Below are 13,764 nucleotides of genomic sequence, written 5' to 3'. Positions count from 1 at the left end.
CTTTGAGACACTGTTTTGCGTATTTGCCTTCTTTTCCTAGACATTTGTTCTCCCTGAGTCTCTGTAAGTCCTAACTCTGAAGCCACAAAGCTCCTTTTACTCCCTTCCTGCTTCCCTCTTCTTCCGGGAAAGGAATCATCACAGGAAATGTTTTCCCATCACTTTCTGTAGCACTCAAGGCCCTGAATGCAGACTCTTTTCCTGCAGTGCATTCCCATGCATCCTTTGGTGGTTTTGTTGTTACTTACTCTCCCACATCTACGGTTTAAATAGTCATTCTAGAGATTTCATTGTGGTGAGGAAAAATTCCAACACCATGTTGCTAGCCACTAAAACCAAAAACATGCTGATGTCAAATGAATTCATGTATCCTGCGTTTCAAGTGCGTCTTCTCCCAGGAAGTCTGAGGATAGTAGGAATTATTTATTGAACACTTATGTTCTTCTCTAGCAAATCTCTTGATCTCCGCGCGGTGGCTTTGTAGTTTTCATGACTGTGTTTGCAGGGGTGTTGGTATGTAATTTTGTGTCGTGCCGTGCCGGGCGTAGAGAAAGAGGAAAAACAAAACAGAGGGAAAAAAAGTGCGGGCATTCAAGAAGGGGCAGAGATGGGGGTAGGATGCAGATATGTTATCCTCCTCTTTGTGGGCTGAGCACCATGGCACCTGCAGTGGGGGCACATCATCCTGAGAGGCCAGATGACACAGGTGAGGGGCCTGATGAAGTGAGCCCTGGATGAGACTCAATGGAAGAGACGCGATGTAATAACTGAAAAAGGGGAGCGTGTAAGGAACGAGAGGCGCTGCTTCTATATTTGATTTTAGTCTGGAAATGTGAGCCAGGCCTAACTGTCTGGCCAGTTGAATTGTGATAAGTCATGCACGTTTGATAGATGCCATCATTCTCGCGAGAATTCAGACACTACCAAGGCCCTGAAGAAACTCACCTGCATATGAATCCAGTTCAAGGGTTCCACGCTTCCCTTTTATCTTTAATGAAAACATCTGCCTGTTGCCTGGTTTCTGTTAACTCTGTCTGCTAGTTCCCTTAAGACCGCATTCAGATTACCCTTTGTGAACAGAAGACTTTGAGGAAACCTTAGGTCTAAGGTTGGCAGTGGTGTAGTGGTGTGTATTGTTTGTTTTATATGCTTTAGTCCTCTGGATGGGATTGCTTTACTCTCAAATCCCTTTGTCCGCTGACTTCTCTAGTTGGGTTGATAGTTCTCCTTGGGGACAAGCACCATCTCTTTCCTTTTTCTTAGTATCCTGTCCAAAAGGCCACACAGGGTAGGTGGTCTCTAGGTAAGCTTGGACTCTTTCTCTCTGAATGAACTGCCTATTATCACAGATACACAGAGCTCAGTCAGACCAGAGCCCTCTTGAGACCCACCCATCCAGGAGCATGTCATGGTTTTGCCCTTTTAGTGGCTGTTGGGTGTTTTCCCTTAACCTTGCCACATTGGTTAATAGGTCTTTGAGTGGTTAGATGCCTTGACTTTTTTGGGTGGAGGAGGCAGAAAAAATAGTACAGCGACAACAAGTCCTACTGTGTGTCAGGCACTGTTCTCAACACAGAGGTAAACTAACCAGGCAAAAATTTCGGCCACTGTGTAACTTACGTAGCAGTGAGGGGAGGATGATTTTTACTACTTGGTTCACATATTGAGCCTTGTTAAAGAGTGACTCATCTGAGTGTCTAAGATCTGGGGATTTCAAAGTAGCCAACAGCCAGCTGCCCTAACACTAAAGAGACAGGATAAGTAGGCGTGTGGTCTTGCCCACTGTAGGATAGCAACGAATAGTGCAGTTGGTATGAGGATAAAATGTTATAATCTATGGAAAACACTCAGGGCAGAATCACCCATGTGGAAGTAAATAATAAAAGCATTTATTGGTGTGGTTGTTGGATCTTGTAGAAAGAGCTTGCTAACAATATATTAACACACAGTTGTAGCCCAGAGCCACCTGACAGAACTGAAACTCCCTTTGTTCCCGTGTCTCCTGAAATTCCCCCTTCTATACTTGGGATGGCAGCAGACATCCGTTTCTGGTAAATCTCTCTCTCCCGCCTCTCTCCCTCCCTTTTGGGTGTAGAACTCGCCTCCTGTAGTCATAGATCCTTAGACCCACATCTTGGCTTTTTATTTTGGGGAAACATCCTTCAATTCTTTGCTCCCCTTGAAAATCTTTCCATTCTTCTGCTGTTGTGTGAGGGTGGGAGGAGGCAGAGCTGAGGTCATGGGTGGGTAATTTAAACTTCTGCGTTGATTCCTTTTAGTTAGGTTTAGTGATGATGTTAGCTAGTAATGATTCTCAAAAGGCAACCTTAAGACGTGAAATGTTCACAGGCTGTGGCACAAAATAATACCCCTTGACGTAAGGGAAAACAAAGACATCGTGGCCATGAAAACCTCTTATTTTTCCCAGTTTATATATGGATAGAACACGGATCTTAGTGCCATTTCAAAAATTGAGAATAACAATTTAGCAGTTTACCTTTGCTTTTACTCACTTTATCTAAGTGTCTCTTCCTTTCTTCTTTTCTGCAAGAAAGGTTTTAATAACACAAACGTTAGCTCACACTCTGGCATCTATAACTGCATCACATTTGCTAAGTGCCATTGCTTTTGAAATGACAGATTCTTCTTTCACATCATGTAGGGATAAAGGACAAAAGAGTTCATGTCAGATATGCTGAATAAAATTAATATTTCTCCCCACCCTTTTCTTTGAAGTGCCTTTTCTCTTCGTGATGAATTTTTATAATTTTGAATTCTTGAAGCAAGAGTTGGAAACATGCATTTTGTGATAAATCCTTGTTTCATTACAAGGTATCTCCATATACATAACTGAATATAAATAATGGGTTATATTCTTGGCATCCAGATCCTCCAAAAGAGGACATCTTAAAATGTTGTGTTGAACTGAGCTAAGATGAAAATTCTAACGTCTGTGAGATGATTAATATTCAAGCAAATGTATCATTTCATTTGATCACCACCCCTCCCTTCCCTGAGATAGTGGTATTTGTCCCAGGAGATCATGGTACAGTGATATTGAGGGAAATATTTAGGATAAGTGTGTAACTTGGTGAGATTCCTGGAAGATCTATTTAGAAACATTTTTGTTTGAACAAAGTTATACGGTATCATTAGCAACAAGATCCCAGCAGTGTTATTTATGTTCCCGGAAAATTTGTTTTAGTTACACTTGGAATAAAAACACAACTTCCCAAGTCTGAGATTCTGGCTCTTTGCTTAAACATTAGGGAGACACTCACTTCTAAATGTTACATATGTTCTGGCACCACTAGATTCATATTAATTGTTCCACATTTTTTTTAAAAAGTATAATGCTTTCCTGCAAACCCTGGGCACACTTTATCTGGGAATCTTGCAGGCATGTGATTTCCTGTATGGCCTCTGGAAAGACAGGTGTCTTGAGTTCTAGAAGTGAAAGAGGAAATTGGGCAGATAGCTAGCAGATAATTTGAGGTCATTCTGATGACTGTGGCTTATGGGCTTTCAGGAGCTTCAAGGAAAAAGACCAAGCATGATGTCTAGAAACCCACATGTCCGTAAAATATTAAGGATAAAATCATGAAAGAAACATACGTACCAGTATCAGACGAACTGTTCATGCAGTTTCTGTGCAGTATTTGCTGTTTCATGCGAGAGGAAGGGAGATAGTGGTCTAGCGAAGGACAGTGTGTGGGTGTCTCTTGCAGTATCCCAGGAATTAATTGCACAGATTAGATGAGTCTCGTCTATATTTCTAATAGAGCATGAGGTCACTAGAGGAACTCGGAGTTTTGAAAAGAGCTCTGATTCCCAGTTAAGATGACACTGTGTTTGACCCAGCTCTGCCACTGACTGGTTCTGGATCTTCTCTGGGTTTAACATCAGCTAGACGAGCTGATCTCAAGGTTCTTTGCAGGGCTGTGGTTTTCAGGGTATGTGCACTTTTTTTTTAAGTTTGCACGTGGCTGCAGGTTGGTGACACAACGCTGTGTATGGATAAATCATACCTAGACTCTTAACAGATGGAGGTAGGAAACATAAGGTGGTGATTAGCCTGTGTGCCTTATGAAAGTTGAGGCTATTTTAAACTCCTGGGACTGGTCCCAGGGGTCACCCAGTCAAACCCAAACAAGCCTCAGTGCTTTCTCAGTCTCAGATTGTTTTCTAACATGACAGTCGGGCCACGGGCACTGTTCTCTGCCACATTTATCGTGGTCAGAAAACTCTCCTTATCTGCAATAAAAAAGTATGCAAAATACTGAGTCAGTGATGTGACAAAGCTGCCGATCAGCTGCTCCATTACCTCCAGCTCTCCTCATTCAGATGATTGACAGCTGGTGTGTGTATGGCACTAAGATGCACCCAGAGTTGTCTTTTGCAAGTAGAAGTGGTTTCTGCTACCTTTTGGGGTGAGGACACACTGGCCATACATGTGTTGATTCTAGTAGAGGTGCAGTAGAAGATTCTCTGAACATCACCGCATCCTGAGCTTTTATTCTTGCAGCATCCACATTGGTGGTTAAATAGCAAAGCTTGCCAAAGACTGCTGAGATGATGATGAGGGGGAGGGGGAGGATGGTCCCATTTATTGGGTACCTATTTGAATCAGTACAAACCGAGGCAGTTAAATCCACCACACTTGTCTTTGTTATCAATACACCAGGAGCAGTTTTGGAAAGTAGGCCAATTCCTCTCATGTACTATCATTTTCTGTCTTTGATCTGTTTGTATATTGATTTGTCTACTCTTCATTTATATCAGGTTCAAGAATGAAAAAGTACTTTTAGGTTCTTTTATTGTGACAAAATATACATAATATAATATTTATCATTTTAGCCATTCCTAAGTGTACAATTCAGTGGCATTAAACTGTGTAACCATCCCATCTATACCCACAACTTTTTCATCATCCCCAATAAAAACCCTGTATCAATTAAACAATAACTCCTTTCTTCCTTCCCTCCAGCTCCTGGTAGCCTCCATTCTATTTTCTGTCTCTGTGAATTTGTCTATTCTAAGTACCTCATATGGGCAGAATCATACCATATTTTTTCTTCTGTGTCTGATTTATTTTACTAAGAATAATATTTTCGAAGTCCATCCGTATTGTAACATATATCAGAATTCCATTCCTTTTTGAGGCTGAATAATATTTCATTGTACGTACATACCACATTTTGTTTATCCATTCATCTGTTAATGGATACCTTTTGGCCATTATGAATAATGCTGCCGTGAACATTGGTGTACAAATATCTGTTCTAGTCCCTGCTTTCAATTTTTCCAAATATATATCTAGGGGTTGATTTACTGGGTCATATGGTAGTTCTGTGTTTAAAAAGGCAGGTTTTTTTTTTTTTTCTAGCGCTAACTTTTGAAGCAACACTAAGTAAGGCCAGTTCCTTGTTCTCTGAATATGTTTTAAAATAGCATTAGAAAATAGCTATTTTGTCCTCCCTAAGTCTTCTCTTGTCTAAACTAAAAATTCCAAAATTATGCAACTGCTTTTGAGAACCCAAATATAAGATCTTATGTTAATCCCTGCTATGTTTCACTTTGTTACTTTCATCAATTAGTTCAGTCTGTGGGGAATATCCAAACATTAATTATGGGGCCCAGTACATTATTTACTTCTCCCAAGTTTATGTCTTTCTTCCTCTGAAATACGCTGTGAAAACATTTAAGAAATATAAAAGAAGTCATCTTTATTTTCCGGTTCATGAATAATCAAAAAGAGGATGAAGATAAAATTGTTTACCCATCTTTAAAATTTTTCATGTGGATCCATTAGATTTAATTTTTATCTTATTTTCTTTTTTTTTTTAAAGAAGCGGTTTTTTTGAGATGATGTTAGAATATCCTTGCACATGGTAGAGATTCCGTAAACACTTGTTATAAAGGGAAGAATTGAAACATTGGCCTCTTTCCATTGGATGTTTTTATTGAGATCAGACCTCTCTTATTTTCAAAGACACTTGTGATTATTGTGAAGCAGTTCTTATGTCCAAAGCTTTGACATCAGCTATTTCCATTACTGGAAGTTTGCTAAATGTTGATGTAGGTTATGTTTGTGTCCAATTTGCTATAATAGTTAAGGAAGAAAAAGTGATATTCTACATATGAGCTACTGCTGTATGTTTATAAACTGCCTAGCTATCAATGTTGAAATCAGAATCTTCATGTAAAATACTTCTATCCTTAAACCCCTAGTATGAAAATTCCTTTTCTTAAATATCCTCCTAGCTTCTTCCTCCAAAACAGTTGTCTGATTACCTTGGTATTTGCATGGGTGGTTCAAGAATTTTACAGAATGCCTGTGCATTGAGTTGACCAAAAAGAGTTTAATGAAAGGGTAGAAGTCCTGGTTGAGTGTTTCTTATACATGTATTAAAGGAGAAAATTTTCTTTGGGAAACTAAACCTATGCGAAATTCTCTTATTGATGTTTTTCTGTTACCTGGGGAAATTTTCAAGCTTGCCGAAGGTATTAGTCTGTACGTTCTATTCATGCCATGATGCCATGGTTGTTCTCATGTCTGAAAGGAGTACATTCCACTACTTTTCTTCTCTCCCTCTTTATTTTTTTAAGTCTTTAAACGTAATCCTACACATTCAAACTACTTTTTTTAATGTTAACAGAATGACTGTTTTGAGACCAGGGTGTGTCTTCGGTTGATGAGGAGTGGCAGCATTTAGATACCTTGTGCAGCAGATTGACAGACCCCTAACGTCACAGTTTGCCAGTAGCTTACACTTGCAGAACTGTGACGAGCTGAAAAGAGAAGGGACGGTGCATAAGGGAGAAACATTTCCGTCGTTCACATGAGTAAATCTTGATTGTGTTGTTTCATCATCAAGTACCTGTACTGATCTGGGATCAGATTAGTCATCCTCTGCTAATTTTGAGTAGAAGGATGGTGACGAAAGTGACTAATAAAGTGGCCCTCCCAGCTTGCTAATAGACTTTAACTTTAGTGTCCCATTTTAGATATCCTCTGAGAATTAAACCACTGCTGGAATTTGAATCAAACCGCGAGCGTTCTTTCTCCACATGACAGCCCAGTGATTAATATATGCAACACACACGTGTGTGCCTGTTTTGTTGGTGATGATGAAAGACAGAATATCTGGTCTTTTGCCTTGTGCTTCCCTTCTCTCTGTCTCTCTTTCTCATCCCCACAAACCCAGGTGCTACTATTTGCAACTCTAAAGTCAGCCCAAAAAGTAAGAAACACCACAAATATAATGTGAAATGGTCATTGTTTTACTCAGTCTCCTCATTGTAAATAGCTGACAACACAGTTGATGGATTTCCACTAGCTTGCTTATTGCCTGCCTTTCCTCAATATCACCCCCTCAGCTATGGTTAAAATATTATTTCCACTGAAAGAACTGCAGCAACTTTTATTTTGTGCATTTGTATAGAGTCTCCTTTTTCTCCCTCCCCCTCGCCAACCAGAACAATTGACGCTTGTCCAGAATATCTACTAACCAAATATTGGTTAACTATATTTGTTAGACATGGTTTTGCTTCTTTGTGAAAAATGAGAGAAATTGGAACAAATGAAGATGAAACGGCAGTGGAAGTGTCGGGTTAGTTTGGGGAACAGAACTGGACTAGGGTTGCTTTCCTGGCACTGCTTTCTTAGCAAAGAGAACAATTTTAATCAGTTACAAAAATATGTGTGATCCATATGTCCCTCCCTGCCCGTTCCCATATGCCCATATTCTCTTTTATCTTGGTGGATGATGACTTTATGATTCAGGGATGCAAGAATAATACCTCGCTGGCTTTAGAGCGCAGTGCTATTTCCAAACATGTCCTGGTAATTACGCACACACATTTATCCAGGCTGTTCACGCTTTGAGATGGTTACGTGAATATCAGTTTGTTCTTTCTTCATGGAAGAATTATATCTTGCATCCACCTACTGGGGCTGGAATAAGGCATCTAAGGCTTAGATTTGAAAAGTGCCCGGCCACTTCACCTGCTGGATTAACCGCCACTGTACAAATAGAGCATCAGAGAAAGGAGACAGGAAGGCTGCGGTCATCGTTGATAACTTCATTTTCTTTGGGAAAAGGAGAACGGAATCCAAAAAGCATTTGGTAAATCCATCCATCACGGGTGCCTATTCTAAGACATATTAGATATTGGGCTGTTTACTTAAATAGATCCTAATTTTAAGGCATGTTGACTTCTATTTAATATCAAGTGTTCATTATGTGAAACTGGTCAAAATTGAAAAATTAAAATTACTGCTGATGAGCAAAGCATTTTGGCCCTAAATTCATGTTTCCTTTACAATACTTGTATAATTTTTAACAACAAAAGAAACTTTTTCCAGCCAAATTATCCATTTTAATAAGATGTGAATAAAGCTAGAAATGATTGACTGGATAAGCGATTGAATTTTCAACAGTTGTTTTCCTCTTACACAACACATGGTGTCGTAACCCAATAGGCTGTTAACAAAACTGCAGTAAAATCCGATGAGCAGCCAGCTGTGTTCATGTCAGCTTGGAAGGGGGCAGCGAGGGGAGGCAGAGAGAGTTTCTAAACTTCAGAGTAAATAACTGAGACGCATTTAGTGTTTTCAAAGTCGGGTATATGGTGGAACACGTGTGCAGGCTGTTGGATTTAGCAGATGTGCGTCAGGGTAGAGTTGCAGCGAAGGGAGAGAGATACAGCTTGGTTTTGGCAAACGTTATTAGGAATCCGTCTCTCTGTTTGCATTCAAGCTCTCTTTGCCGCTGCTCCTGTAGGAGTTGTAAGAAGAAGATAGTGCACGTTATAGCAGGGATTGTTTTCAACAAGCTCAGGGTTTGCAAATCTGTTGAATCCCTCTGACAGTGTTGCGTTGCTGTCAAACAGAATGCCCAGCTGGAGGTGGTAGCCCTGATGTTGGGGGCAGGGTGATGGATAGAGGGTGCTCACCCAGTGAAGAGAATATTCGGAATTCTTCTTCCCAAACTGTCAGTGGAGAGGAAAGAGCTCTCTCGACAATACCATTGTGAAAGTTTTCTTTTTCCTTTCTTTCTTTGTATTTTTTTTTTTCACTTTTACAGCTAATGCCTCATTAAGCCAAAACTCTTTCAATATGCCTTCTTAGGATAACTTTCATCAAGAAAAGAGTCACAGAAACAGCAGTCAAGAGGATTATATTGATCTATAATTAAGACAAAGGCTTTGGTTAAAAAGGGAGGCAAGACTTTTTGCTCATAGGTGATCTGAGTTGTCATTGAGGCAAACACACCAGCTTGTTTTTTTTTTTTAATACAAAGTGCGAGATTTCACTAAAAAAGGTTAAAATTGAAGTGAGTAATCTTCGGTGCATAATGCAACTGTTAATTTTAGCTCGTTGCGTGGGTGCCGCTCTGACTTGAACAGCCGGCTGTAGCCTTCATTAGAGAAGAAGCAGGCAGCTCGGGACAGGTGGAGTGGATCGAGCCGCGAACGTGATTTGCTGGAGGCCGGTCATCAGTGTTGGAAACCCAGTCTTGTTTATTTCGTCCTTCACCCCTACCATGATGATTGCAATTACTGTGACTGTTAACTTCTCGTCTTTTTTCAGGTGGAAGATGTGTCAAACCGTGTAAGGGAACCGCATGGAGATGGGCGTTTTGAACTGTTAATGGGGACATGGGACGCCCGCTGTCTCTGATCCCTCGTGTGGATTTTCGCAGCGTAGAAGGACAGAAGCCGCTCGTACGTCGCCAAGGCCAACAGCAGGAATTCTGCGTGAAAGGTAAAGGGCTATCATCAGAGGGCTGTCATCTCATCTGTATATTTTTCTCAGTCTATAAATGTGCCTCTTTGCATAGAACAGCTCATGAAAGGCAACCAAAACAGACAGGATCTGTAGCAGGGATTCAACTGTTGCAGAGTTTGTAACATTAAAGCTCAATTTGTTCATGTCATTTTTTTAAAAATCTGTTCACGATCTGTTTTTTTATTGAAACACTCTGGAAAAAAAGTTAGGGCAACAGAAGCCCCATCTCCTCCCCCGACTCAGTACATTGAGAAACAAATTGTTTGCTACTGGGAAACAGAACTTTTTGTTTGGTTGACTACACACATCCCCGGAACTGAGAGATCCGACAGGTACACTGAATGGAATATCCTCAAACCTCCCCAGAGCCTTGCTCACCGGACCCTCTCAGACTGCAGCCACCATCCTTGAGGAAAACTTTTCCTTTTCCATTCCCACAATCCTTTGCCAAGTGAGCCTGTGTTTTTTAACAATATCATTAGATACCATCTGTCTTGTCATGGTAGGTCTTAGCAAATTTGCAACAGAAATTACTGTGTTTTAGATTTTCTCGTGCTTCCTATGTCCAGATGGAAATAAAGTTACTGAATTAGTAAATGGTAAACACTCCCAGAGAAACATATCAAGACACTCATTTGTCCAGTAATAATTACCGTTGTAATGACTAGGAACAGGGCAGTTACTACTTGGCAATTTTTGTGAAAGAACTGACTTTCTAGGCTAGTTTCTTTCTCCTTCCTTCCTTTCTTTGCTTCTTTCTCTCTTTTCCTCCTTCCTTCTTTCCTTCCTTTTCTCTTCTTCTTTCTTTTTTTTTTTTTTTTTCCTTAAGAAGGAAAACACTGAGGAGGAAGTAAATGCTAAATTATTCATGAGCCTCTTTTGAAAGCACATCAGAGGGGGACCTGTCAGGGACTTTATGGAAGTAGGGAGAAAAAGATGCTCATAGCAGGCTTACACTTTGAAAAGCCATTTCCAGTGTCTGTGTAGTCATCTCTTGTGACCTGGAACTTTGGAGTTCAGTTGGGATAGCTTCATCAGAGCCCCCTGCCAGAGACTTCCTTCTGCAGAATCTGTGCAGCGCCAGCCACCGACCGGGCTTGGGGGAGGGCTTCTGCCTTTAATAATGTCACTGTCAGTTTGAAGCCTGAAACTGTTGTCCCTGAAAGGTTTATTGCCAAATTTAGATCCTATATATATACTGAATTATTACCTCTTACATTGACTTCTGCCCCTAGAGTGTACTGAATCCCTTATACCCAGGAAGGTCTATCTGTGGTTGGAACTTGTAAATCATTTGTGAATCATCTCAGAGATGCTGTAGAACCCAGTACCACCTCCCGACTCAGAAGCGGAGGAAGAGTTGGGGAAATACTCTCTTTTGCTTTTGCTTCTACTTTGTAGAGGGGCATTGGGACCCGGAGACATGTGGGACTTTCGTGTCTCATTTCAGGTGTACTGATCCACCTTGACAGCAAGGTGTATTCACAAGAGCATGTGTATATGTGTGGAGGGGCAGGGATAGGGTGGCTGAATCTGCCTCTTGTGTTTGTCTTGGGTACTTGATTTGATCTTGTGTTATTCTCCTTTTGTATAAAATTGTCGGGGAGGCTGGAGTTGCTGATTTGAATTTGAGTACAAAGGGAGAAATTGAGTATCTCAAGAAGAGTGGTCATGTCTTCACCTTGTGCTGACTTTACTTTCTGATGTCTTAACCTTGTAGGGTGTCAAACCTTGTTATTTTAATTTGCATCTGGGAGAATGTCTGAGCCAGGAGACCTGAGTCAGACCATAGTGGAGGAAGGTGGGCCTGAGCAGGAGACGACCACTCCGGAGAATGGCGTGGTTAAATCCGAAAGTCTGGACGAGGAGGAGAAACTGGAATTACAGGTGAGCCTGGAGAAATCCCATTTCTCATACCAGTGTGTGCATCCCTTTCTTTAATTTTAAAGATGCTCTGAAGGTTTGTTTGGTTTTTTGGTGGTTGTTTTTTTTTGGTTTTTGGTTTTGTTTTTTGTTTTTGCTTGTAAAGAGTTTAACTAGTAAAATGAATAGAAAATCCATGAAACAAATCTTCTCCTTTCCCAATTATTAGTCTTTTTTTTTTCTGACCAAACAGTGCATTATGGTCAAAATGCCCTTTGAAATGAATATATATCTATATCTGAAGAACATATTTTATTTAATGACTGAATTTGCCCACAGCTTCTCCATATTAATTTCCAGACCACCTTAAGGAGTTTGTGGAGGGCTTCTCCTGAGGCAGCTTTGCAGTAGCTGTGTTATAAAACTGGGGTTGTATTCCATGGAATACAGCTCATGACAGACTAAGGAAAATCAAAGACATGAGCTCTGTTGACCTTCCTGGGCAGGCTAAGCTTCAACTCTTGTTAGCAGAAAAGCCTAGAATTCACAGCCAGAGAGAGAGAGAAAGAGAGAGAGAATGCTCTAAGAGGGGTAGGGGAAGTTTGGGACTGATTGACAGTACTGAAAAAGTGATATTAAATACTCATTTATGAGAGAAGGAGATTTGGTAGAAGGAAAACAAACTGTACTTGTAAATAACCTGTATCGATTTTCTTTAAACCAAACTACAAAAGTATTCACTCTTTTTTATATGAAAAGTGAGCAAAGCAGATAACAGCAGCGTAAAGGCCAAAAACCTTCACGCCAGCTTTTCCCCTCCCAAGTTGCTGCTGTAAGGAGGGAAGAAGAAAAGCTAAACAGTCAAAGGTTTGGGGGAGCAAGGGCAGGGGGAGTCCTCCCCAATGGTTAGAATACCTTGTTGCTGTTCTTACTGATTCTTCAACTCTAGTGACATCTTTTTCTCTCTCTCTCTCTCTCTCTCTCTCTCTCTCCCCTCTCCTGGCTGTTGGACTGTTTGTTTGTTTGTTTGATTTTGTCTCTAACATACAGAGGCGGCTGGCAGCTCAGAACCAAGAAAGAAGAAAATCCAAGGTAGGGTTCTGGAATTCTACGTTGACCTGATATCCCGGTCGCGTATGTCACCTCGGGGTTAGAGGACTTGCCAGCGATTCACGTGATTGTGTGTGGATCTTGGCTGCACCTGTGCGGCCTGTGTTTAATGGGGCCATGTTGATGCCTCTCTTTCTTTCCCACTCTGTGTGCTTTTTAAGTAGATCATTTAGGGTTCACATAGCTGCAGTGTATATGTTTAATCCTGGCAGACTTGACGGTGCTTTACAAACAAATAGCTGCTTGCTTTCATTTTAAATCAACTTTTAGTCTGTCCAATTAGGTTCTGCCTTGAAGTAAACAGGTTCTGGTGTTTAGGACACAGTCTTCAACTTTTAAAACATCTTCTCAGTCAAATCACTTCCAAACCCAGTTTTAGTAGAAACTAATTGGTGTTGTCTTTTTCTCCTTGTATTTTCATGAGAAGACAGCAGTTCATCCTTTGTATTTTTCCAGTGTGATGGGCACAGTTTTCTAGGCGTGTTCCTTAAATGCATCCTTCCACGTTATCCTCCACCTGCATCTCCTTCAACACAGGGGTGTGATGCTTGGAGCCAGTGTAGACAGTACTGAGCAGTGGTTTTGAAGCTTGCTTTTAAAAATCTGATTTGGGAATGTCCAGAGAAGGTGGAGATGATTCAACAGCCTAAGTTTATTTCCTGGTTTTGTTTTGTTTTTTTTTTCCTTTATTTTCCTTTCCTTCCTGTTTCTTTTCCCTTCCCAGTCAGGAGCAGGAAAAGGTAAACTGACTCGCAGCCTTGCTGTCTGTGAAGAATCCTCAGCCAGACCAGGAGGGGAAAGCCTTCAAGACCAGGTACAGCCCCTGTCATGATGGATCATTGCATGAACGAGCTCTGCCTTTGTGTGCATGAGTATTAATTTGGCATTAAATAGTGTTTTGGGGGAGCAGAAAGAACAGTTGAAAAAGGAGAAAGTCTTCTGGCTTCATCCTCTGTCTCTGAGACATTCAAAATTAGTTGAACAGTTTGTCACAAAGT

General features: G+C 40.8%; 1 protein-coding gene across 20 annotated transcripts in view; it reads left to right on the top strand.

Annotated features, from left to right (window-relative positions):
- Positions 1 to 13,764, top strand: part of ARPP21 (cAMP regulated phosphoprotein 21) — a 153,025-nt gene that overhangs the window by 32,576 nt on the left and 106,685 nt on the right. For 19 of the 20 annotated variants that reach the window (XM_057706334.1, XM_057706333.1, XM_057706332.1 and 16 more), the window contains exons 2-5: positions 9,596 to 9,769; positions 11,514 to 11,680; positions 12,707 to 12,748; positions 13,491 to 13,580. In XM_057706334.1, the coding sequence (XP_057562317.1) occupies positions 11,552 to 11,680; positions 12,707 to 12,748; positions 13,491 to 13,580 (261 nt within the window). In that variant the 5' untranslated portion in view covers positions 9,596 to 9,769; positions 11,514 to 11,551. Of the gene's footprint in view, positions 1 to 9,415; positions 9,507 to 9,595; positions 9,770 to 11,513; positions 11,681 to 12,706; positions 12,749 to 13,490; positions 13,581 to 13,764 lie in introns of those variants that run through there. The other variant, XM_057706339.1, reaches the window with a different exon arrangement.

The sequence above is a fragment of the Hippopotamus amphibius genome, chromosome 13, assembly GCF_030028045.1.
Source record: "Hippopotamus amphibius kiboko isolate mHipAmp2 chromosome 13, mHipAmp2.hap2, whole genome shotgun sequence".
Lineage (NCBI taxonomy): Eukaryota > Metazoa > Chordata > Mammalia > Artiodactyla > Hippopotamidae > Hippopotamus > Hippopotamus amphibius.
Note: the sequence above shows the minus strand (reverse complement) of the source record. Positions and strands in the feature narration are given on the sequence as shown.